Source organism: Clupea harengus, unplaced genomic scaffold (assembly GCF_900700415.2).
Source record: "Clupea harengus unplaced genomic scaffold, Ch_v2.0.2, whole genome shotgun sequence".
NCBI lineage: Eukaryota > Metazoa > Chordata > Actinopteri > Clupeiformes > Clupeidae > Clupea > Clupea harengus.
Window position 1 is genome coordinate 1 of NW_024880437.1, and position 24,965 is coordinate 24,965.

Genomic DNA, 24,965 nt, shown 5'->3' on the forward strand with positions numbered 1-24,965 from the left:
ATACACAACCTGGACAGAACACAGCTCCCTATTACTGAGAGAGAAAAAAAAAGACTTTCTTCATCCAACCAGATACACAACATGGACAGAACACAGCCCCCTATTACTGCGAGAAAGCAAGACTGTGTTTCTTCATCTAACCAGATACACAACATGGACAGAACACAGCCCCCTATTACTGATAGAAAGCAAGACTGTGTGTGTGTGTGTGTAACGTGTGTGTGTGTGTGTGTATGCACGTATGTTTCTGTCAAGAGGAGAGAGGTGCAGATGTGGATATGCCCAAGCAGACATTTCCTTTGCAGAGGCAGTTTGCTCAGACCATGCAGAGGTCTACGTTTGAGAGGACTGTGCCGGTGGTTCACTGAATGCTATAATGACCTGTAGCCTGTGTACAGCGCTCCGATATGGGCTGAAATCAAGCTGACTTCACCTCAGACATGTAATAACGATCTCCAGGAAAGGCCCTCTGCTGTGAAATAGTGATCATGGAATATACAATGGAAGAGTTTATGTAAAAAAGAAGTGCAAGAAATTATAAGAATAATGCAATTTTTATTTTATTTCAATTTGTACAATTTTTTCAGTTTGGTGTATTTCTCATTAAAAAAATCATGTCTGTTTTATGCCTTGGTCTATGATGTGTACGTGTTATGGTTTTATTTTGTGCTCTGCCACATACTTTGTACTTATGGCTGAAAACTGTCGCTTCACAGTTGGTCTTGGAGATAAGTGTGGATCACTGCAGGGCTTGATTCAGTAGTGTGCAGCCCAGGACTGAATGCAGTGGAGGTCATTCAGCCAGCCATGGGCAGGTAGTACTTGGACAGAAAAGATTGGGAAACTCCTGCTGACCAAAAATAAAAACTTTTCCATCAAAATAGTTTCCTTGTTGCATGACGAGCATTTGACAACTATGACAACCGATTTGTTTTCAGCTAGCACCCACAGGCCTACCAGAACACCACCAAGGAAATGATCTGCCATTTAATGGTTGATAAGTGGGTTCCATTATCAAAACATCGAGTAATAATCATAAACTTTTTTAAATTATATGTTTAGTAATATTCCATTCACTGCATCATTTCTCAACTGTTCCTGTTAAGATAACAGAGCCAACTGTAAACTAATGCAAGAATCAGGATGCATGAAATGCAGAAGACCATTATATATAATAATATATCCTGTTTGTCTTGGGTGGCTCTTGTTTATTTGGTGTCTGCATGGAAATATTAAGTGTAAATCTAATACACCTGCTTAATGTCTCACCTTAGCCAAGGGTAATTCTGCTAATATGTGCTTCTATCTAGAGGATCAGAGTGAAATTTGCTTGTTATTGTGTGAAACCGCAACACAAGCCTTAAAAATGAGACAAATCTGCATTTAACAAACTATTGGTAGCAGCAACAAGAAGCAGCATGAGGTAATCATTTATTGAGAGTTAAGTTTATTTTTCTTGCTCTTTTTGGGCTTCTCTTTCCCCATGTCTCTTTCAAGGCGGGTGAAAAGTACCCCCCTGTCAGGGCCCAGCGTACGCCCTTCAAAAGGACACTTCCTCCCGCGGTACTTCTCCAGGAAGTGGACTGCCTCCCAGGTGCGCTCCTCCGGCCTCACCCCAAGCCTGCAGAGCAGCTTATCGGCCAGTCCTGGCACCACAGGCTGAAGGAGAGTCCCATAAACCCTCAGACATTCCATGGACACATGGAGGATGGTGTCATGCCACTGTTTGTCACAGGCTTCAGTGCAATCAAGCTTCCATGGTGCGTGCCTCTGGACGAAGCCATTTGTCTGCCGCACACATGCACTGATGGCCTCAAGAGCCTTGTAGATGTGCAGGCTCTCGAAGTGTTCCTGCACCACTGTTGGAAGTTCAGTGACTGACTCGACCATTTTGTAATCTTCTGGCTTGGCCCTTCCTTTGGGTTCTTTGGTGCAGCCCTTGGGGAAGGAGCTGGAGCAGAAATAGGGATACACTTGGGCAGGATTCAGTGTAGGAGCTGTGCATCGGTTCAGCAGTCCTCCAAGAGCATCTGCTAGCTCGCTGTTCAGCAGCTTTACCAGTTTGGTATCATCATAGTCACAGTCATGCTCTGGTACCCCTTGTCTAAGAAGGAAATATCTCAGGCCATCCACGGTGTATCTCTCTGATGTGTCAAAAGGGTCCACCACATTACCCAGGCTCTTTGACATCTTCTTACCCTGTACAGTCCAGTGAGAGTGCACATTTACCACTTGTGGAAGTGGCAATCCCGCTGCCATAAGAAATGCTGGCCAGTATATAGCATGGAATTTGAGGATGTCCTTTCCAACAATATGGTGGGCAGCACTCCACCACAAACTGTGGCTCTCCGGGTAGCCAACTACTGTGAGGTAGTTCACCAAGGCATCTAACCACACGTAGATCGTTTGCTCTGGGTCGCCGGGGACAGCAATTCCCCACTGAAGTCGGCTTTTCTGTCGGGAGACAGACAAGTCTGGCAGGTCGTCGTCGAGCCACTGGAGGGCCATGTGGCGAAACTTCTCTGGCTGCACTGCACTTGGATTCTCCTTCAGCCACTGCTGTAGAGGAGAACGGAACTCCGAGAGTCGGAACATGTAGTTTTCCTCTTTCATCCACTCCACCTAAGGCAAGAAAAGAGTGAGTTAAGGGACACTACTGGAAAGTGTCATCACCGAAGACAATACCATTCCCCTACATAATTGGCGGGTCATAACCATAGCCTTTTTTTTCATTATTAGAGAACATCATAAACCAGACCTTGTGACCACTCTCAATGGAAATCTTTATTTCATTGCCATTGACATCGGTGGCTTCGGTGACCTGAGTTGGTGTGAGAAAGCTTTCATCCTGTGTGGAGTACCAGCCTTCGTAAGTCCCTTTGTAGAGGAACCCTTTTTTCTGAAGTACAGTCCAGAAATGCTCAACTGTGCGGTGGTGTCTATCTTCTGTAGTTCTGATGAAATCAGTGCATGAAATGTTGCTTCTTACAAAGAGGTGTTTAAATCTCTCAGATACTTCATTGCAGAATCTGAGGGGATCCTTATGTACGGACTCTGCGGCTTGTTGAATCTTCAGACCATGTTCGTCAGTGCCTGAAAGACACATCAGAATCAGAATGTTTCATTAAAAACACACACACACACATTCAGTCTCCTTTCACTTACCAGTTGCAAATCTTGAGTTAAATCCTCGCAAGACTCTGGACCTATGCAAACAATCAGCTATTGCGGCTGAATAAAGGTGGCCAATGTGGGGAGCTGCATTTACATAGAAAATGGGGGTTGTTATATAAAAGACTTTTCCAGAGCTATCTGTGTGCGTGAATCGCGATGAGATCCTTAGATAGCTCCACTTGGAAAGTAAATTTGAGGAGACCTGACTCCGTGATCTTACTGAATCAAAACAACGTGCTAGCACAGTGAGATGTGGTTTCACCTTCATGTCGACCCTTTGCGACTTCCTAGACAAGGCTGTGTTGGTGAATTGATCTTTCTATAACACCTAAATTAACCACGCATTTCATTGTTTCTATTCCAAGGCTTTAACTGTGGATTTCCCCATAACTCGGTCACACAAGAGAGACTGCATAGCCTCTGCATGCCTCAATGTTACACTAGCCAATGTTACACTAGCCACTTCCGGGAAGGGCGTAATACGAGCTGACGTCAAATTGTCAAACCCATTTGCCACCAGGAGGCACTAGCTACTAACCTCACCTGATATCTCATATGATAGTATTAAGAGTTATCCGTTTACAGTTGACACTTGTTTAAAATCATCGACGACTTGCAACGCAGTCATGTATACGACGATATGCATTGTGGAACATTCTCAATTTTATTTCGATTTTCTCATGATGAAAGGTACATGATGAAAGATTAGCTGACTAATACATGCTATAGGCAACTAACATTAACAAAGTTACATTTTCTTCCGTCTAGAAAGACTTGATATCCTCAGACTTGTTAACGTTAATATGCTGATCCTTTCACTATCAAACCACCAGCAGTGACAACACCTAAATAAGATTACAGCAAGAGGGGAGAAAACGGATCTATTTTCACACCAAAAGACTCGACTCCAGGAAGTTTGGTTTATACACGGCTGTCTGAACAGACATTGGTTTAAAGCGAACGGATTAAGCGAGAAGTTAGCCAAGGTTTGTAAATACGGACTCTTTTTTAAATATACTTATCGCCTTTAATTGGTAATTAGATTGGTAATTTCCAAACGTAAGAGAATCAAAAATATATCCGTTATGGCGTTTCTAAATTTTACATCACTAGTAAACCTGACACTTTAGTTAAGCCGCTGATTGTGTAGGCTACTATTACTGGATGGTAACGGTACCGTTGATATGAAACAAAATGTCGTTATGTCTGTGGTTCATACGCTGACACGATTTATTAAACGTTAAACTAGGGTAGCCTCAGTGCGCAAAACTTGAAGCACAAGCGCGTGTGTGAATCACATGATTCGGGGATAGCTAAAATCAGCGACCTAATGCACTTATCAAAGAAAATTCAGAATGTCGGTAGTTTCTAATGAACGTTATTCGATATTAACCGAATGTCTTAATACTTGAAATTATATTTGCTTTTGTAGATGGATACTGATGTTGTGACTCGGTTTGACTTCTACATTGGATTGTCTTTGGCTGTCAGTTCCTGTCTCTTCATTGGAGGAAGCTTTATTTTGAAGAAAAAGGGGTTGTTACGCTTGTCAAGCAAAGGGTCTATGAGAGCGGGTAGGCCTATGTGATGTTTTTCTACATGCTGCTAGGACACCAGTTAATCAACCTATGAAATTGCATGTAAAATGTATTTCAAGTAGACGGCACTCCTGATTCTGACCAAGACAATTCTGATGCCCCTCTATTCTTGTTTAGGTCAGGGGGGATATGCTTACCTGAAAGAGTGGTTATGGTGGGCTGGACTTATAACAAGTAAGTGGCTAAACCCGTTGTTGCTGCTTTGATCTTATGCAGTTTTACACAATGATCATCTTATTTGTCTTGAACATTGTGGTCTTTGTTTTCACATAGTCAAGGGGAAGTCACTGTGGGGGTCAGTATTGTTACTAAATCTGACACAAAGAAACACTCATGAAATCAGATCAAAAATGGTGTAGAGCATCCATAGCTTCCTGTTGGTGGATAGACAGAAATACAGCTTTTAGCGGTAATATGCTGTTTTTAATTTACATTCCAAAAGAGATCAAATAATGTTTACTCTCCTCTGATCTTTACCGTTTGCCAGTGGGAGTAGGAGAAGCTGCCAATTTTGCCGCATATGCCTTTGCCCCGGCCACATTGGTGACACCACTTGGAGCACTGAGTGTTTTGGTGAGGTGTGTGATTTCACATCAAGCTAAAGTGCCTCTTCTATTCTTTGAGATACATACATGTGTTTTTGGTTTGTTACGTATCGTTCTGTTTTGTCAAGCTTGTCAAGGTGGCTTTTTCTTATCGTATGCCATAGTGCGGTGTTGTCCTCCTACTTCCTCGATGAACGGCTGAATGTTCACGGGAAGATCGGCTGTCTGCTTTGCATCCTGGGGACCACCGTGATGGTGATTCACGCACCTCAAGAGGAGGAGGTGGGCTCTCTGAATGCCATGGCAGAGAAGCTCAAAGACCCAGGTATAGTACTCTAATCTATACTGCTGCTCATGCTTTGCTCCTCATATAACTCAAAGACCCAGGTACAGTACACTAATCTATACTGCTGCTCATGCTTTGCTCCTCATATAACTCAAAGACCCAGGTACAGTAATCTATACTGCTGCTCATGCTTTGCTCCTCATATAGCTCAAAGACCCAGGTACAGTACTCTAATCTATACTGCTGCTCATGCTTTGCTCCTCATATAGCTCAAAGACCCAGGTACAGTACTCTAATCTATACTGCTGCTCATGCTTTGCTCCTCATATAACTCAAAGACCCAGGTACAGTACTCTAATCTATACTGCTGCTCACGCTTTGCTCCTCATATAACTCAAAGACCCAGGTACAGTACACTAATGTATACTGCTGCTCATGCTTTGCTCCTCATACATACACATGCATGTATGAACACGGTTCAGAAATGATCAGTTTATGAGAACCGGACCTTTTTTCACCATTTGCATTTTTTTGGACAGGGTTCATTGTATTCGCCGTGTGTATAGTGGCAAGCAGCTTGGCGCTGATCTTCTTTGTGGCTCCGCGGTACGGCCAGAAGAACGTCCTCGTCTACATCCTCATCTGCTCCGTCATCGGCTCCCTGTCTGTGTCCTGTGTCAAGGGCCTTGGCATTGGGATCAAAGAACTGTTTGCAGGCACTGCGGTGCTGAAGGAGCCTCTGTTTTGGTGTTTACTGGTGTGCCTGGTGCTCTGCATCAGTATCCAGATCAGCTACTTGAACAAAGCCCTGGACATCTTCAACACATCCATAGTCACACCGATCTACTACGTGTTTTTCACCACATCTGTCATGGCCTGTTCAGCCATCCTGTTCAAGGAGTGGCTGCGGATGACTGCGGACGGGGCCTTGGGCACCATCAGTGGCTTTTTCACCATCATCTTGGGCATCTTTCTCCTTCACGCTTTTAAGGACATCACCTTCACATGGGATTCATTACCTCTGTACCTGCGTCAGGTGCCTCAGAGTTCCCCGTGGGCTCAGCCATATGAGCCACTGCCCAATCAGGACTTCCCAGAGAACAGAAAGGCACCCCGGGACACTGGCACGGACAGGAGAAACAATGGTACGCTCACAATCTAACACAAAAGACAGAACCAAAGCGTTTACGTATTTTCCCAGCAGTGAGTGGCAGGAACTGTGCTGCGAAACACTCGTAGAACACTGTAATAATTCTGCCCTGTTTGCCTTTGTACGCCAGTAGTGCTGAAAATGCAGCTTTTCCCTTAATTGGTGGCGCATTAAGTACTGTATGCAATGTTTTTAAATATCATGCTTTGCTGCAAGTTCTTTTTCTGTTTGACTTCATGTGTGATGTAGCTGGTACTTTTTTAACACATTCCAAAAAAGCATTACATTAACTTATATTGTATATTATACTGTATATTTATTTCCAAAGCTAGGAATGAAGGTATGCCGCCTGATTAGAATTTCATCTGAAGGGTACTGAAAACATACAATGATTGTGTGCCAGTGCACATTTTTTTATATGACCAAGCCGTGTACTAGTATTTTGTGTAGAAAATATTGCTATGATTAAAATCAGTCATATTAGATTGCTGTCTAATTTCAGACTACTTACTTACAATATGTGTGTTGCATGTCACTAATGTAATAAACATTGCTCAAGATAACTGTTTATAAGTAGAATAGTGACCTTATTGGTAGTGACAGAATATTCAATTAACCTATACACTGTGCAACTTCATCTGGTCTTTTAATAGACTTTTAACTTATGCTTTATAATTTTCACAAAAATTACAAAACAATGACACTTTTTTTTGTTTTCTTTTATTGCCAATGTACAATTACATGACTCATCTGAGAGGACACATTCCATCATTCCCCACAACAAACATGAAACAAACCCAAGTGTCCAAGTGATACTCAGTGGCTTAGAGGTAAATGTCTCGCAGAAGTCCTCATTTTTCCAGAACAAGTAAGACAAAACCATGTGTGAGAGGATACCTCCAAGTGAAATGATTCCAGAAATGGCACCTTCTTTGCTTGACTCCTAAGAGGTCAACGATGACAGATCCTCTCACAGAAATGCCGCTTCACAATTCCCCCCCATGGGTAACAGTGGTTTGAGGACATAATGCAGAATATGTGGCACTTTGTCTTCAAAATGTCACAATTGATTAGTTTATTGGGTCTCACCTCACAGTATACACGCAAGCTTGGAGTTATCCAAGCCAAACTTGGTGGCCGGACGCTGATTTGTGTCGTTAGTCCATTTAGCGTTCATGCCGCTATTCGGACATCGACTCTGAGAAGGACCCTCTACTCCTTTGGGTTTGCTCGAGTCTGTTAAGAATAAACTGGCTTGTGTCAATGAATCGTTCGACACAGTTCACAAAGCAGACCTCCGTCCTTGAGTCTAGCTTGGGGCCCGGTTTTTCCATACATTTTTCCTAGAATAGCAAGACAACACATACCTGTTAGTTGCGTTTTTCAATAGTCAATAGACATAATGAGTCTGTAAATGAGTGTTATGCGAGCTAATTTATTAACCAGTTCCTAAATGTCCTTAAGTATCTATCTAAGGAGGGGCAGGCCCAAATGTTAGCAATAGCTAGCCTTGTACAACACGTATCGTATAATTATGTTATCAATGTTACATTGAAAAACCTAAATGCTATAATGTTGAGCCTCTTGTTTTACCTTTATCCGTCTTCCGTTTCCCAAGCTCGCGTGTCTACAACTAAGTTAATCGCTACAAATGGGTAAGCTAGCGTTAGCTGGGTAATAGCCAACCCCACACTACCCACTTCACTTACCCAACACACTTCAGTCATTTGATGAACCAGCTGCTGAAACCTCTGCTTTTGTGACTCGATTTCGATGAAATGCTGCAGCTGCGGATCTGCTGTTACTCCTTGACCTTCCATTGCCACTTTCTTAAAACACTGGCTTCGCTACAAACGTCTAAAGATGTAAATAAAACAATTGTGCGCGAATATAACTGCAGATCCTGACCTTCACGTGTCTCGATGGTCTGCTTACATCACAGGAAACGGAAAGTAGTTTGCCCAATCACATTGCATATGTGTTCATTAGAATTCAACGATTGGACAACGGAGTTTTGCATGGTTCTGGATAGTACTCTTAGCTGTCATCATTCCTGAGTGGCCTACATCAAAAATGTTTAGTCTTCTCTTACATAAATCACAAGAAGACAAGGTTAATGCATGTGATCTGTAAAAACTGAATATTTCACGAAGGCCGTTTTGTTTAAAGATACAAGGAAGACATGTTGAAGAATTGTAATATATATATATATATGTATACATATGTTTATGCATAACTATTTATAAAGGAATTCAGATGATAAGTATCCCCAGATTGTTTACTTTTTGTTTCTAATATGTAACATGCCAGGGAGTCTTCTACTTGAAGCAATGAAATATAGAAATAACGGTAGGCTACTAGCTTATTAATTCATATTTATTCAAATCTCAGGAATAACATACAAATGAATCACAACCCCCATGACAGTAATGATATAATAAGAATAATAATAATAATGATAATGATAATAATAATAATAATAATATCATACATTTACATCAACAATAATAAAATATTGCAATTAATGATCATATTGTCAAAAATATAGATTGGTGATAAAACCACAGGCCTGGTAAACACACATTCAGTTATTCACAGTATTTGGGTTCCCAGAGGAACATTGAGGGTGAATGTTTGTCTGTACATCTTGCTTAGTTCTTCACAGTAGACTCTCTTGGAAGGGTGGTTGTTCTTCTGCTTTCTATGGATGGATCCCAGAGAGAGAACTGAGATTAGACTGAGCAGTGCGCATGCAGAAAATAAATCAGATATTCTTGCATGAAGTATTCATAAAATGTATACAACTATACTTCTCGCCAGCAAGTGCTCATGATTGTGTAGACTCTCTCATTGGCCAGTTGGGGGCGATACAGGCACAGACCAGTTGACACTTTCTCCACTATCTCTGAGTTATTCAACCTTTCCTAATGCATTTTCCCCAAAGTGTATATCTCCCACATTAGGACACCTGCAAACATCACATGATTTCATATGTCTTTATTTTCATTATTACACTCAGATAAGAGAAAATATGTTGATGATCTAGAATGATTACTGGAGTATGACTATGATATGATATATGACTATGATGACTGACCATATGCCCAGATATCAGACTTGCTACTGAACTTGCAGTACAGCAGAACTTCAGGAGGAGACCAACGCACTGGGAACTTTGTTCCCGCAGAACTAGTACACTCATCATCCACCACATACCTAAATGGAAAACAGATCAGATCATTACATTTACTCGTTAAGCAGAGGGTTTTATTCAAAGCAACATACAGTGTAGTGCAGGTATGCATTGTATCTGTATGTATGCTCCCTGGATATGGAGCTCATGACCTTGGTGTTGATAGCACCATGCTACACCCGCTGGTTTCTATAGGAACCGGATATATCTAATCACAGATCTGATACCAAAGGATTACAAATATTCAATATCCTTTGGCTGGGCGTTTCCTTGTTGTGAATATACTGAATGCAATTCTCAGTCATAACCACTCATCACAGCACAGACACACTGCAGTACCTTGACAGACCAAAGTCAGTCACTTTGATGGCTCCATTGGCAGCTACCAAACAGTTCCTTGCAGCCTGAAAAAAGTTAATCAAATTACTTTCTGTGGATGAACTGTTGAGACTCCAGATAGGCCATTCCTTCAGTCACATCCTTGCAAATCTGTACGAGGTGAATAGGGGTAGGATTTTTCAGGGTATCCCGAAGAAAAGTCTGCAAACATTAGTTTGAGAGGAACGTGATAATGTAAATTAGTCTTTCTTTACAAACACCATACAGTTGAACCAGGTTTTGATGATGGAGCTTCCTGGTTTTGTTGAGAGACAAAAATGAAATGCTCAGCTTTTGCACAGTCGTTGTGTAACGCAAACCTTTGGTAGTCTGTACTGTCTATGAAACAAAATAAATAAATTCAGTGTTGTAACTTCTCACATCATGACATGTGTAGAATAGCCAGCTTCAGCTTATCAACAGGGCTAGCGTATTCTAATTATTTAGACTTGGAATCTCAGATTTGGCGGGTAAGTGAATATTCAGTTTTCCCCTAAATGGTAGTAATACTCACCACATTCAAGGCCCAAAGGGGACGGTGCACTATCCGCTCGGTTGGACACAATATGCTTCAGCCTACTTATTAAACCTACACTGGAGAGTAGGCAAGTTAAGGTTTATGGTTAAAATAGTATGCAGTACAAAACAACTCACAGTTAGGAATTTTTTGCTTTACCTGCTGAGTTATGCTGATGGTAGTTGATGAGGTACGGGATTGAGCTGAAATTGTGTGACTGCGCCAGATAGAACTTGTACAAATATTGTAGTGTTTACACATGCCAAAAATCTCCCTGGATTTAATTTTCAATGAATTTGGTCAGTAAGAAAAAGTACAGGAGAAAGGTACAGAGATATGTGCATTAAGTAGTTTCAGATGGTAGCTCCAACAGTGTCATGGGCTTCTTATGCATCTGATCTGTGTAACCTGCATTGTGTGGACAAGCACAGTCCCGCAGTGGACTCAAGCACAGTCCCGCAGTGGACTCAAGCACAGTCCCGCAGTGGACACAAGCACAGTCCCGCAGTGGACTTAAGCTCACAACTTTGGGCATGGGAGGCGGGCGTGCGTGCTAGCAAGAAGGCTAAAAAACTGTCCCTGCTGGCTATTGTTACATCTGGACAGGAGACTTTATATCTGCCCTCTCCTATCTGCTCTTATTTTCACTTTGGCTGTTTTTTTTTCATTAATTGTATGTTCTGCTTTCTGTTAATTTAACTACTTACTTGAAACGGCCTTAGTCAAAGTCCTGAATGACCTACTAATCGCATCCGATCATGGGTGCACCTCAATACTAGTTCTCCTAGACCTTAGTACAAAAATAGAAAAGTCCTATCCCTCCAAGATGCAGAAAAACTAATCTACGCATTTATTACTTCCCGACTAGATTACTGCAATGCTCTCCTGTCTGGATACAGCATCAACTCAATAAAGAGCCTCCAACTTATACAGAACGCTGCTGCTCACCAGAACTAAAAAATATGAGCACATCTCACCTGTACTTGCCTCTCTGCATTGGCTCCATGTCAAAAGTAGAATTGATTTAAAAGTACTCCTGCTAACATACAAAGCCCTAAATGACCTGGATCCAAACTACCTTAAGGAATTAGTTGTCCCCTACTGCCCTCCAAGACCGCTCCGTTCCCAGAGTGCAGGCCTCCTTGTAATTCCAAGAATATCAAAAACCACAGTAGGAGCTACCGAGCCCCCCTCCTCTGGAACAATCTCCCTGCCTCCATCCGAGATGCAGACACCCTACCTATATTCAAATCGAGACTAAAGACATTCCTCTTTAGTGCATCCTATAGCCACAAGCTGCTGGGCCAGCCAGTCAGCAAGCATAACTAGACATATCTGAACTCACTAGAATTGAAAATAAAAATGTATAACACTGGGCTACAGACAGCGTATGTTGTACCCTGCAACCCTAACAAAGCTTACGACTAAAATCTCCATATGTACTAAACCAAACTAATTGCTAAATGCCAGCATAACTAAACATAACTAATGCCAAACCAAACTAAATGCCAAACCAAACTAAATGCTAAATGCCAGCATAACTAAACACATCTAAACACATGCAATACCCCCCTAATCAACAAAACTGGGCTACAGACAGCGTATGTTGTACCGTGAAGGAGTGCGACAGATCCCGGGTACAGCACACGGCGCGTTTTGCGACTGTCACCAGCCAACTAAATACTAAATAAAATTCCCATACACCCAGACAGGCAGCCTCTCTCTCTCTCCCTCTCCCTCTCCTTTCTTATCACATTGCTAATGCCTATAATAACCCACTCACTGTTCTTTTTCTTTCTCTCCTAATCTAGACTTTCTTTGCTGTGGGACTTTGCTGTAGTCTCTCCATCCGGTCTACCGGTAGAAACCCTCGGCCCACATGCACCCATCACCACCGTACTGCTGTAAACGTACTCTACCCCATACCCTATGCTAGCATTTATATTCAATATATATTACTGCCACCACCGACATGTTTCTCTGTTCCTACTCCCCTTACCCCTGTAACAGTAACCCTATGAGCACAGTGTATACCCACTAAGCTGTTTCTGTATGTATCATGTATATACCACCTGATGTTTGTAAATATATTATGTACATCTACCGAATGCTTTGTACAACACTTGTTGTTTCCCTTCCCCTTCTGCCACACAACCCTCCCCCATCCCCCCTTCCTATCTCCTCCCGGCCAACCTCAAGCAGATGGGCCCCCCCTTATGTGCCGTGGGTCTGCTTAAGGTTCCTTCCTGACTAACAGGGAGTTTTTCCTTGCCCCTGTTGCCATTGTGCTTGCACTAAGGGGGTCCAGGCTCTGGGCCCTGCAAAGCGCCTTGAGACAATTGTATTGTTCTGGCGCTATATAAATAAAATTGAATTAATGTGGCCCCTTTCATCCTCCATATGTGTACTTTTGTGATTTTCTTGAATTGCTGCAACACTGCAGTTTGCCTTGGGAGAAAGTACTCTAAGTACAGTCTCTGTCTATCCATCTATCTATCTATCAATGGCGAAGTGTATAAACTGTCTTAGGGATGGCCCATTTTTATCATTTCTCCTTCTTCTGATTCACAGATGGCTATACAGTGATAAACCTATGTTACAGTAAAGGTGTGTCTAATCTCTTTGCACCACGATAATTAGGTGTTTAATATAATATTGTCAGTTTCATTGTCCAAATCGTGTCATCACTTACTATAAAACAAAGAAAATGTGGCAAAGATCAAACTAAGTATGATATAATCCAGCTAACATATGTCTTACAATGCAAGGGATTGACTAAAAATGGGGATGGTTTGCAAAAATTGTAGGCTTGCGGGTGAGCAAAATTAAAATCATAAATGATTGTCCTAACATCCATAGATGGTCTGACAGTGTAAGTAGGCCTGTGTACAAAACAAACTGAACATTGGGAACGAGCCTACCTCCTCATAACACGAAGTATAGTCGAAGTAACAATCTCTTTCACAAACATTGGATGATTGGTATTAAAGATATATACATATATACAACTCCAGCCGAGCTTGCTTGAACAACAATGGCATTCTCCTCTCTTGTTGCTCAAATGGCAACCTAACAAAATAATTTTGCAACAAAAAATCTGAGTTGACATCCATTGCTTACTACCTCAATAATCTCCGACCAACTACTCACACTCTGATTGAAATGTATTACGTTTAGCTGTTCACGTTAGACATCCACTATATGCATTTCTGATCTGATTGGTGAGACAGCGGCAGGTTGAAGTCCCTTGCCCACTAGTCCCCGCCCACTGACAATTTACTGAATGTTTACTGCATGTTTACTGCAAGTCACAGTTGCTGAACAAACCTACACTAGGCTAAATAAAGCATTAGCCATTTCTCTTACAATAAATTCAAAGGCCTATTTAGTTTATTATTATTATTATTATTATTATTATTATTATTAATAATAATAATGAATTGGGAATGTAGTCCTAAACAATTGCTTTTTACATGGTGGACCTGTGAATCCATTCATTTGTAGGCTTGATAGAATATCAGGCTAATTTGGGCGTTGCTCACTGCACCTGCTCCTATAAGCAAGCTATTTGGGTAACTTGATCCAAATCCAATGGATGTCTGTATGTAGCCTAGGCTGGCGTTAAATCATTTTCGAATGTTAGGCAAATGAAGACGTATCCCACACATCTGGGAGTGCATTTGTCTCTTCTCTCCACCCCTCCCTTTCACCTCCTCATCATTGATCGCTGGCATCATTGCTTCGTTATGGCAAAAGTGGTGAATAGGGAAGACGTGACAAATCCTGATCTCACATCATCTGTAAAATTGAGTTCATCTTTAGTTAATAGTGTCAGGACGCGAATTATCAAAATTATTGTAATAGGGGATTCAAATGTCGGCAAGACGTGTCTAACCTTCCGATTCACTGGCGGTAGCTTTCCCGAAAAAACGGAGGCCACGATCGGTGTGGATTTCAGAGAGAAAGCTGTGGAGATTGACGGTGAGATCATCAAGGTGAGAACAAGATAGCGCTGTAGCCTATTTGTTAATCTGTGAGTCCGTTCGTTTGTAAAAGGTGATCCGGTCTTTCAAAAAGCGGGTTAAGATGGGCAAAACCAAGGCGAAGCGGACTGGCTACACAGCGAGTTTACTGTTGCTATCTGAAACTACATAAAGCTTGTGTTGTGTTGATTTAGTAGCTTGTATGTCTATTATTTAGCCTAGATAGGCATGACGTTCTACGGGCTAACATATGTTCATAGTTTTGCTCGAATTTGTGTCTACTGGGTGGAAAGTAACACTGGGCAAACGTAGCCTCACTCCCCTTTTCTTCGAGTCCTCAGGTCAAAACAGGACATTCTAACCTTAGTCTATCTGCCAAACATCCTTCTATATCCTTTTCACAGACAGCCTATTAAAGGTTCAGTCCTCGATTCTGGCGAAATAGGTTGATATTTAAACTCGGCAGCCAATCAAATTACCCTTCTCTTCCGTACTCCTGAAATAACGTGTTTATTGGCTGGAACAGTAGGCTATATGAGTCCGAACCACCAAATCCAATTTACAGAACCAGGATTAATACCGGAGCTTTGTTCGAGCGCACACACTGTGGATGGACAGCTTAAAAAGAACGTGAGTGGACCCTAACTGGATCCGCTCATGAAGTAGCACATCCAGCCCGGATCCGATTTGGAACTGTTCATCAAGCAGCGCGTCCAGCCAAGGTCCAAATTAGACCCGCTCATGATGCAACTAAAACTAGGCTGATCTACTTGGGTAGGGATGCTGGGTTGCTTTAGGATGTTTTCATCAGTGGTCCACGGCATCTGTAATCACTCAAGCAGATTTTCATACAAAATGTCATGACCCCCATTGAAACCACCAGTTTTAATGTTTTAAAAGAATACACATTACTACTAGCTTTTAAGATGAAAGTCTGCTGTCTGACTTTTAAAGGAGAAGGTCAACATTTTGGGAAATTAGCTTATTTGCATTCTTGCCAGTTAGATTCTAAAATCTCTCACATCTGAACAGTAAATATAAAATTACAGCTACAGACTTGAAACAGGTGAAAACAGCCAAATCTAACAAAATCCACATAACTGCACCTCCAAAGCTCACCAATCAACACTGTATACAACACTGTTTGTTTAATATGGACAAAAAACTAACAATGTGTAATGAGGTTATGTATTGGACTATATTTTGGCTAAGATGTATGGCCTGGCACAGTAGAGACATAAAAGTTTCTGCTCCAAGACAACAGCACAGATTAAACAAACAAGGTATAAGGTGTTGCTTAGTGAGGTAGAGGCACTCAAAGGGTGGACTTTGTAACAGCAGAGGACAGCAATTTTTCCAAAAAATGTTGAACTTCTCCAACCTATAAGCTAGCTACTGTAACTATAAAGAAGGCTTATTGTCTAACTTCCTATTGGGCTGTGGCAGTCTGGATTGTGAAGTACAATAACCACAAAGTACAAACATGGGTGGAAAAACACATAAACACACACAGAAAAATCAACATTTTACCTTTTTGTTAACGGGAAAACTGCTAAGATTTCTCTCTCTCCCCCTTTAAGAACATCTCTGGCACAGCTTCTGTACCCAACATTTTAGTGTATCTCAATGGTTCTGTAGTGCACTAGTGAATGTAATTTACAGTTGACATTTCGAACAGCACTACATAATGTCGGATTCAATTCAATTAAATTCAATTAAATTTTATTTATATAGCGCCAGAACAATAAACTAGCCTCAAGGCGCTTTACAGAGCCCAGAGCCTCTACCCCCTTAGTGCAAGCACAATGGCAACAGGGGCAAGGAAAAACTCCCTGTTAGTCAGGAAGGAACCTTAAGCAGAACCACGGCACATAAGGGGGGACCCATCAGCTTGAGGTCGGCCGGGAGGATATAGGATATAGGAAGGGGTTGTGTGGCAGAAGGGGAAGGGAAACAACAAGTGTTGTACACAGCATTCGGTAGATGTACATAATATATATATACAAACATGAGGTGGTATATACATGATACATACAGAAACAGCTTAGTGGGTATACACTGTGCTCATAGGGTTATTGTTACAGGGGTAAGGAGAGTAGGAACAGAAAAACATGTCGGTGGTGGCAGTGATATATATTGTATATAAATGCTACCATAGGGTAAGTGCTGATAGAGTAAGTGTACGGCAGTACGGTGGTGATGGGTGCATGTGGGCAGAGGGTTTCTACAGGTAGATCAGGTGGAGAGACTACAGCAGCGTCCCATAGTGAAGATAGTGTAGACTAGGAGAGAAAAAAGACAGAGTGAGTGTGTAGAGTTTGGCTGTCCTGTCCATATGCGTAGATGAGGAGGAGTAGTGGTGGTGAGGAGCAATGTTTCCACATCCATTAGCAATTGGATCATGCTATAAGGGGGAGAGAACATTTTTGTTAGTAGACATCAATTTTAGGTACTTTTAGGTAGTCAATTAACAGTAGGCAATATGGCCATTTTATCAGGATTAATATAGGCATTAGCAATGTTATATAAAAGGAGAGGGAGAGAGAGAGGCTGCCTGGTTAGGTGTATGGGAATATTGTTTAGCATTTATTTTTATGTTTAGTTATAGTTGGCTGACATGGTGCATTGCGGAATTTAGTTAGGATGGCAGGATACACAACAGTGCCTAACTGGCTGAAGACAGCCGCAACAGGCGCCGCTTGCTGTACCCTATATAGTGCACTATATAGTTGGCCAGTGGACATTTCGAACATAGCTGAATGACTAGCTTCTTTTTTTGGTGAAACACTTTCACCAGTAGCCTCCTCAAAACCTATTGGAATCCCACTTGTCATGTACAATACCTGCGTGATAAATATGTGGTAAAGAGCTTGCGTATATTTAATAAAAAAAGGGGAAAATGCCCTTCAACTTGCAAGGTAGTTCAGATATAAAACACAGAGAAACTCAAAGAGAAATTAGTTTATACTACATAAAGAGACCTTCATAATTAAAATCTTTGATTTTAATGTTTAAAGGGGCAATGGAGCGTCCTTTCACGTAATTAAAGAGACTGAGTTGGTTCCAATCACGCTGTGCGCTAGAATGGTGTGGATAACTGTGTTCCATGTTCTAAGTTAGAATTTCATGTGTAATGCCCTCCTTTTGTGTCCAGTGTAACGTGAATGACTGGTATTGTTTTGTCTGTGTACTTTGTGTTAATGCTGTGTGTGTGTGTGTGTGTGTGTGTGTGTGTGTGTGTGTGTGTGTGTGTGTGTGTGTGTGTGTGTGTGTGTGTGTGTGTGTGTGTGTGTGTGTGTGTGTGTGTTAGTGCACCATCAGTGTGTATGTTATGTCAAGCATGGCCCTGTCTGCCATTCCTGCCCTACTGTATCAGTGTTTCCTGCTGAATGTGCTTCAAAATAAAAGGCTTGAGGCCAACCAGAGCAAACAGCTTGGTCTCCTTCAAAGAACCTGCACAAAAATATTCATTTTATCGTGATAATGAGTAATGATCATACAGCTTTCTAATATGCTCAGACATCTTATACAATGATGTTAATGTGTCAATGAGAGCATCTGCTATAACAAATATTTAAAATAGCCTACTGTATGTGAAGGAGGCCATAATTATGTGTTGACACACTGTTATATTTAATATATAAAAATGAACATAGGTATAGTATATGTGAATTCTGCAGACTTGTTAATGGGACCTTCCGACTAGTTCCTTTCATTCGCTTTTTTTCGTTTTGTTTGAAGCGGACTACCTTACGGGCAGGAACTCGCCCCCAGATTCAACTATTCAGCTGTATCCCAATGGAATGAAATTAAGCTAACTTATTGGTCAGGCGAGGCATCTGCACTACTTAGTTTTATTCAATGAGGTGGGATAACTTGGTACAGTAGCTAAACCTTCTGTGAAACTGACGCTCTGAAATGGAAAATAGATGTATCCATGCATGACACATTTGCCAGTGCATTCACTGAAAGAACACATTACGTTGAAACCTGGACATGACTTAGGCTAATAACTAGATGACATTGTTGTGTTCCAACATTAGTGCTGTTTCAGTCAGCCAGGTTTGTGATTGATATTTATTTACTTTTTTATTTCCACCTTTAGCATCACCTATTATCAGCACCTGCCTTTCCGTTTCAACGGGATGACAGGCTCAAAACAATCACTCGTTTGTTCCTCATTCACCACAGAATGATTAGTCCATAATATTCATACTGACAAGGTCTGAAACCACCTCCCTCCTTTGTCAGCTCCCTACAGGTGAACAATGACTGTTGTGCTGTTGAAGGATCTGTTCTGAACCACTGTTCTCTGTTCCCGTCCGTTTGGTTTGAAAAGTGCTATAAGGATGTAGGATTTTACATTGGTCAACCTACTTGTCACTTGAACCCCCAGCTTTTAACATTTAAATCACAGTATTCACTGTGTAAGTCATGAAATTGGATTGATATAGCCTAAATGTTGAACACCATTGTCTTCTAGGTACAGGTATGGGACACGGCTGGACAAGAGCGTTTCAGGAAGAGTATGGTGGAGCACTATTATCGCAATGTTCACGCAGTCGTCTTCGTCTATGATGTCACCAAAATGGCCTCCTTCCAGAATCTGAAGTTATGGATCCAGGAATGCAATGGCCACCACGTCTCACTGAAAGTTCCCCGGGTTTTGGTGGGCAACAAGTGTGATTTGGTGAGCCAGATTCAGGTGCCTTCCAACACAGCTCTCAAGTTTGCAGACGCTCACAACATGCTGCTGTTTGAAACATCGGCCAAAGACCCAATAGAGAGCCAGAATGTGGACTCTATATTTATGTGCTTGGTTCGTCGGCTCAAAGTTCAGAAATCCCTGAGCTACAGGGATGCGGAGAGGGAAGATGACAGAGTGAAGCTGTCACAGGAAACTGAAACAAAAAACAACTGCTCATGTTGATGTTGATGTTTGATCAATACCAGAAAATAAAAAACACAATTTAAACCAACTAAATGTATCCTGCATTTTCACTTGCCTTCATAACAAATTGATGTCGAATGAAATGCCTACACCTGTGTCCCCCACAACATTGTTAAGTGAAACAGATTAACCAAAAAGTCTGTTCTGTGAATGAATGGGGTCACGAGTTATGTAATATCCAAGTGGGGTCACAAGCCAAAAAAGGATTGGTAAACAATTAACAACTAAGTGAATGTGAAACAGACATTTCCAAAATATTTCAAGTGAAAAGTAGAATCTGACAGATTCTTCATAAATAATTTGTCAATTTTTGCTCAAATGGGCCAGAAAACAATTGTTTGCCTGCTGACTTTGACTTCACATGCACCAGACACTTGTATTGCCACCTTTGTGGTTGTACCCATAAGTGGAAACTCATGCATTTACCAACAAGGCTCTTGACACCTAATACAGGGCATATCTTCAAGACACCATGTTCAGCATTTAGTGTGTTCCTATTTCATGAAGTGGCCTGTCTCTTCTGTTTATGGTCGGTCCTGTTTTAGGATCTGACAGACATAAGGTGAAAACACTTGTCTCATTGTTTGAAAGCAAAAATGGCACAGGATGCAGATGTTTGAAAGAATAGTCACATTCATGGTTACTGCATGAGCATGAGTGATGGCATCAAGTGGCAGTCTGGAAGTAAAATGCTGATTGTGTTGCTGGTGTGCTGATATTTACCCCTTTTGGAAGATCAAAACTCGGAAGAAATTGGAAAATGTGAAGATGTTTAGTGAAATCCTGGGAAAAGTGCTTTTACACTAATCGATAAATGGTAGGTCTACTACAGTGGGTGGATAATTTGTTTTGTTATAAACAGGAAAAGATGGGGACTTCCAACAGTGGCCATTCCTCCTCTCACTGTCATATGCAAGTACTCACACCCAACAACCTAACCCAACCAATGGAACATCTCACCTAACCACCATGGAAAATATGGTCACACAGTTGCTTCAACAGACTTGTGAGCATTTATGGTTCTCCGACGGTTGAGGGGGTTGCAAAGCAATTAAAAAAAAAGATGGTGGACCAAACTCTGTAGATGGTCGTATTTGTACATAGAAGTTGTTTGTTTGACTTTTTTTTGCATAGATTTTTTAAAAGTTACTGAGAAATAGACACTGTACAATGTAAAAACCCCATTATTGTAACTGAAAAATACTTCTGAGGGGATTTGCAAGGTGTCTAAACCAGCTATCTAATGTAAGCATGCTACTACTCACAAGGTAAACAGCATGGGTTGGACAAATCACAGCCCTGGGGTCTCCGTGGGCTCTCCGTCATTTCGACGGATAGTTACAAAATTTGGGAGGTGCACGTCAGGCCACGGAGAAGTGCTCGGAGAGGGTTTGCAACGACAGAGAGGGCTTTGTGTCAGTGTAAACGGTTAAAGCACAATGTCTGTGCAGTATAACAACTACAATAACTGAATTTCTAATAACTAATAAGTATTGCCCAGCCTTCAAACCTTTTCAGTCCTTCTAGGAATGCTGTTATTCATTTCTGAACTGTGTGTAGTTGGATGAATAAACACTGATTATATGTAAGATCAAATGAGTTTTGTTCAATAAGTTATGTTTGACTTTTAGTGTTCTATATATATACTCTCTCTCTCTCTATAAATATATATATATATATTAGTGTGTAGTTTTTCTCTCTCAGAGGCGTGCACATTTTTTTGTCAGTGAGCAAGGATTAGTAAAAAAACACCTGGGGCTTGTACAAGTTAGCAATACAATGAACAATAAGCTCATTGGACTTTTGGGCATAAAAAAACGTACCTTTTATCTTTGGTAAAATAGCACTGCAGTAAAATAATCTGCTGAAAGGAGTCTTACTCAGATTTTATTAAATCTTAAATAACCTTTGATCACGTTTGTTTAACGTTCTGTCAACGACTGAACTGATCTGACACAAACACAAAGTATAGTGTGGATATGGTACAGGATATGTAGGGATAATTCTCTGTGTCAGTTTCCTGCACTCTGGCTTTAGATGGCTCTTGCCATATGTTTACTCTTTGAGGCAGCACGCCATAAGAACCATGCATCATTGAGGATACCCTGTGAGTAGGCTCTCTGGCCTTTTTGTCTGTGTACAGTTACTTCACAAATACAAATGGTTCTAGTCAAGTTTAATTGAAAGAAGTTGAAGTGCTCAATAAACTTCCAAGCTTGTGAATTCAACTAAAACTCTGTGTCAAGTGTATGTTGGATGCCCCTTGATATTTTAACCATTACATAAGCACTAACAAAAATAAGAACAAAACCCAGGCAGCTGCTGTAATTGCGTTTATTATTTGAACATGTGAATTATTTCAAATGAATTGCATTTTCTTCATGGCAAGTTCCCACAGAATTACGCTGGGAAAATATGCTCACTGCTCCTTGTGAGACCACTACTAGTCTGGCTATTTGATCCGCTCTGATTACTAGTCGATAGGGCAGAAAGGGTCTGCAGCTTAACCAAGCTGGTCACTGGTCCATGCTCCCCTGAGAAAGGGCAGAAGGAAACCTCAATTGACAGTGCGTGGTGTGGGTTTTTTGAGTTTGTGTCTGAATCAGGGCATTTCCCAGAATGAGTAGCAAGAATGTGATTGGGCACAGTCTGCTGCAGCTGCATGACAGCGGAGGAGGAACTTTGTTCAGACGTGGGTCCTTGTTGAAGCTGGAAGCCAAAAGGTTGGTCTAAGGCTCTTGCTGCTTTGACAGCCGTTATTGGGTGGGGTTGTGGAGATTTGGTTGCCTGATCAGACTCCTTCCTGTCTGAACTGGGACTGACTCCTGAGGTGGATTTGCAGTGGATGGTGTGGTGCCGACGGAGGACAGCAGAGCGGGTGAAACTTTTCCCACACATCTCACAGGAATAGGGTTTTTCACCCGAGTGGGAGCGAATGTGTCGCCGTAGATCACCTGTACTTCCAAAGCTCCTCCCTACGGAAAACACAGACAAACACAACTTCTAATTACCTGTTCAACATAGGTTTCATGGCAAAACAATATACCCACATACAGTATGCCATATATCATGGTAATATGGTTTGACCAGACACACAGACACAGTTCAAATGATCTCACCCCTTTCTCCAGACATGGGGATACATACAGTTTTAGGGTGTAAGTAGTAAGCTACAAAGGGGCATCATATAATTGGTTTGTGGCAAATGCATAGAAATAGGTTCCAATTTACACAATCAGTGCCTTCTGTCCTCGAAAACTGTCTGAGAGTGTTTGGTAACATTGAATATTATTACAATAAATATAATTTCAGTCAGAATTATTACTTTCTCCCAATATCTACCATTCTAATGCACAGTGCCTATACTACCACCACCCTATGCATAGGGGACCAAGTGCCGGAAGAGGCACCAAAATAGCCTAATGATCATTGTAATAATCATAATGATGAGTCATTTAAATTTAAGATGAACCACAACTACATCGTACTAAATCATAACTATACTGATAACACCCAAATTCACTAAGCCCTGTCACCTAATGACTATAGTCCCCTAGAATTTCGTTGTCAATGTATTGACCAAATTAACTGCTGGATGAATAGACAAAAAGGTAAAAACTGAAACATGTCTTTGGTAAAAGTGAGGAGAGACTTAGGATTGCTAATTTCCCCTCCTTGTCCAGACTGTCTCTGCTGTGGGATGTTGCTGTAGTCTTTCCACCTGATCTACTGACCTACCCACCCCCACCAGACTGTCAGACATTAATTCTACTTTTAATTGCCACCATTGACAGAGTTCAGCTCTACTTACCCTTGTAATAGTAACGTTACAAACACTCGGTATACCCTCTAAGCTGCTCTACAATACTTGAATGCTCTCTCCCCATCGTATCCACTATTCATTGTATATGTATCATATATATCTATATATATACACCATCGTATGTTTGTATGCTTCGAGTACATTTGCCACATGTGTGCTAGCATGCTTATCCTCATAAGTGTATGAATTCATCTGCCTCTCCTCTCCCTTAAGTTTCCAATCTAGACTTAAGACCTAACTGCTCAGATGCTTTTTGTCAACTGATCAAATACACTCTACTTTTTATGTATTTACTTTTTTTTTATTTATTCTGTTTTTCTATATTTAGGCTCTATTCTCAGGCTAAGGTCTATTCTGGGCCTTTCTCTGAAAACAGCTCTATTGAGCTGTATTGCGGATTCTATTCCGGCTATTGCTCCATGGTTCTCTATTCCGTGTTCTGAAGGAGATTGGCAGGCCTATTTAGAGGCTCTCGTCTCGGGCCGAGCTCCGTGTCGATACACACTTTAATGTGTATCTTCTAAAGCAATGGCTTCTTTTTGCCACCCTCCCATAGAGGCCAGTTTTATGGATTTAATTAAGATTGTGGACTCCTACACCCCTATTTAAGCTACCGGACAGTGGTGACCTCCCTCGACAGGTAATATCTTCCTCGGATGCTTGGTTTTGGGGGGCAGGCTTTTCTACAGGCATCTGAGTGGTGTGGTGCAGCTTCCACCTTCTTCTTATGGATCCAATGGTGCTTCATTGGACTTCAAAACACTATATTTTCTTAAGAGTCTTTTCCTCACTTAAGCAGAAGGATGACCCAAATCAGCACAGGTACTCCAGTATGGTACAGTACACCCACGAGTATGGTTTTGAGAGTGTGACGTACTGTACCAGACCAGTGAGTGGAAGAGGGCTCTGTGTACTTCTGAAGGGACCGACATTTGATAATTAGTTTAATAGATATATTCCATAGGCAATAATTCAATATATCTGACCTACTGGTCATTTTAGTGTTATTATTCTAAGTTTCTCATGTGTATTCTGTTCCCGGCCTACATGAGGTGTGAGAAAGCCGTCACAGCTTCTCCCCCCCCTGACTAGAGACAGATACTAATTAGCATTTAGGTATCCACCCATCCCTTGCTTTCCCAGAGTTTAAAAGACTGTGATTTTCAAGAGACAGGCAGTGAAGGAGATTTAGGTGAACACGCTCAGTGAAATCTAGTTCTCTGTTCCTCCTCTGGTGCGCATCATTGAAAGAATAAAACCTGGACTTGGTTTTTCATCACAATCTGACTGAGTCTCCGATACATTTGGGATATAGAAATAATTCCTTTCACTTCACAGACAGCATAGTACAGCATCCCGGGTCCCAT

At 41.4% G+C, this 24,965-nt stretch overlaps 4 protein-coding genes and 1 long non-coding RNA gene across 8 annotated transcripts; 2 read left to right on the top strand and 3 right to left on the bottom strand.

Annotated features, from left to right (window-relative positions):
- Positions 1-1,310: 1,310 nt before the first annotated feature.
- Positions 1,311-3,637, bottom strand: mars2 (methionyl-tRNA synthetase 2, mitochondrial). Its single transcript, XM_042706933.1, has 3 exons — positions 3,166-3,637; positions 2,759-3,093; positions 1,311-2,622 (listed from the first exon to the last, which is right to left on the bottom strand). The coding sequence occupies exons 1-3, from the start codon at positions 3,440-3,442 to the stop codon at positions 1,432-1,434; spliced, it is 1,803 nt and encodes a 600-aa protein (XP_042562867.1). The 5' UTR covers positions 3,443-3,637; the 3' UTR covers positions 1,311-1,431.
- Positions 2,804-7,238, top strand: zgc:101583 (uncharacterized protein LOC494104 homolog). Of its 4 annotated transcripts, XM_042706935.1 has the most exons (7): positions 3,692-3,864; positions 4,008-4,160; positions 4,607-4,748; positions 4,890-4,946; positions 5,260-5,350; positions 5,482-5,642; positions 6,143-7,238. In XM_042706935.1, exons 3-7 carry the CDS (start codon positions 4,607-4,609, stop codon positions 6,763-6,765), a joined length of 1,074 nt encoding a protein of 357 aa, XP_042562869.1. In that variant the 5' UTR covers positions 3,692-3,864; positions 4,008-4,160; the 3' UTR covers positions 6,766-7,238. The 4 variants fall into 4 exon arrangements, with proteins under 4 accessions (XP_042562871.1, XP_042562869.1, XP_042562868.1 ...); XM_042706937.1 differs by lacking the exons at positions 3,692-3,864; positions 4,008-4,160 and adding an exon at positions 2,804-2,869; XM_042706934.1 differs by having other exon boundaries at positions 3,692-4,160.
- Positions 7,239-7,376: 138 nt separating this feature from the next.
- Positions 7,377-8,712, bottom strand: timm8a (translocase of inner mitochondrial membrane 8 homolog A (yeast)). Its single transcript, XM_042706938.1, has 2 exons — positions 8,463-8,712; positions 7,377-8,096 (listed from the first exon to the last, which is right to left on the bottom strand). The coding sequence occupies exons 1-2, from the start codon at positions 8,571-8,573 to the stop codon at positions 7,935-7,937; spliced, it is 273 nt and encodes a 90-aa protein (XP_042562872.1). The 5' UTR covers positions 8,574-8,712; the 3' UTR covers positions 7,377-7,934.
- A 517-nt stretch (positions 8,713-9,229) lies between these two features.
- On the bottom strand, positions 9,230-10,365 carry LOC122132141. The gene is made up of 4 exons (XR_006152167.1): positions 10,286-10,365; positions 9,851-9,969; positions 9,564-9,721; positions 9,230-9,454 (listed from the first exon to the last, which is right to left on the bottom strand). It is a non-coding gene; the product is annotated as an uncharacterized LOC122132141 (long non-coding RNA).
- A 4,096-nt stretch (positions 10,366-14,461) lies between these two features.
- Positions 14,462-19,803, top strand: rab33a (RAB33A, member RAS oncogene family). Its single transcript, XM_042706939.1, has 2 exons — positions 14,462-14,836; positions 19,308-19,803. The coding sequence occupies exons 1-2, from the start codon at positions 14,489-14,491 to the stop codon at positions 19,752-19,754; spliced, it is 795 nt and encodes a 264-aa protein (XP_042562873.1). The 5' UTR covers positions 14,462-14,488; the 3' UTR covers positions 19,755-19,803.
- Positions 19,804-24,965: the final 5,162 nt, after the last annotated feature.

Excerpts from the sequence above, each read along its gene's own strand:
- mars2 (XM_042706933.1), bottom strand. The coding sequence starts at position 3,442 with ATGAAGGTGAAACCACATCTCACTGTGCTAGCACGTTGTTTTGATTCA. Across the intron at positions 3,094-3,165 it reads TAACTCAAGATTTGCAACTG|GCACTGACGAACATGGTCTG; the intron begins GTAAGTGAAAGG and ends TGTGTCTTTCAG. Across the intron at positions 2,623-2,758 it reads CCATTGAGAGTGGTCACAAG|GTGGAGTGGATGAAAGAGGA; the intron begins GTCTGGTTTATG and ends TTCTTGCCTTAG.
- zgc:101583 (XM_042706937.1), top strand. The coding sequence starts at position 4,607 with ATGGATACTGATGTTGTGACTCGGTTTGACTTCTACATTGGATTGTCT. Across the intron at positions 4,947-5,259 it reads GTGGGCTGGACTTATAACAA|TGGGAGTAGGAGAAGCTGCC; the intron begins GTAAGTGGCTAA and ends ACCGTTTGCCAG. Across the intron at positions 5,643-6,142 it reads AGAGAAGCTCAAAGACCCAG|GGTTCATTGTATTCGCCGTG; the intron begins GTATAGTACTCT and ends TTTTTTGGACAG.
- timm8a (XM_042706938.1), bottom strand. The coding sequence starts at position 8,573 with ATGGAAGGTCAAGGAGTAACAGCAGATCCGCAGCTGCAGCATTTCATC. Across the intron at positions 8,097-8,462 it reads AAATGACTGAAGTGTGTTGG|GAAAAATGTATGGAAAAACC; the intron begins GTAAGTGAAGTG and ends TTGCTATTCTAG.
- rab33a (XM_042706939.1), top strand. The coding sequence starts at position 14,489 with ATGAAGACGTATCCCACACATCTGGGAGTGCATTTGTCTCTTCTCTCC. Across the intron at positions 14,837-19,307 it reads TTGACGGTGAGATCATCAAG|GTACAGGTATGGGACACGGC; the intron begins GTGAGAACAAGA and ends ATTGTCTTCTAG.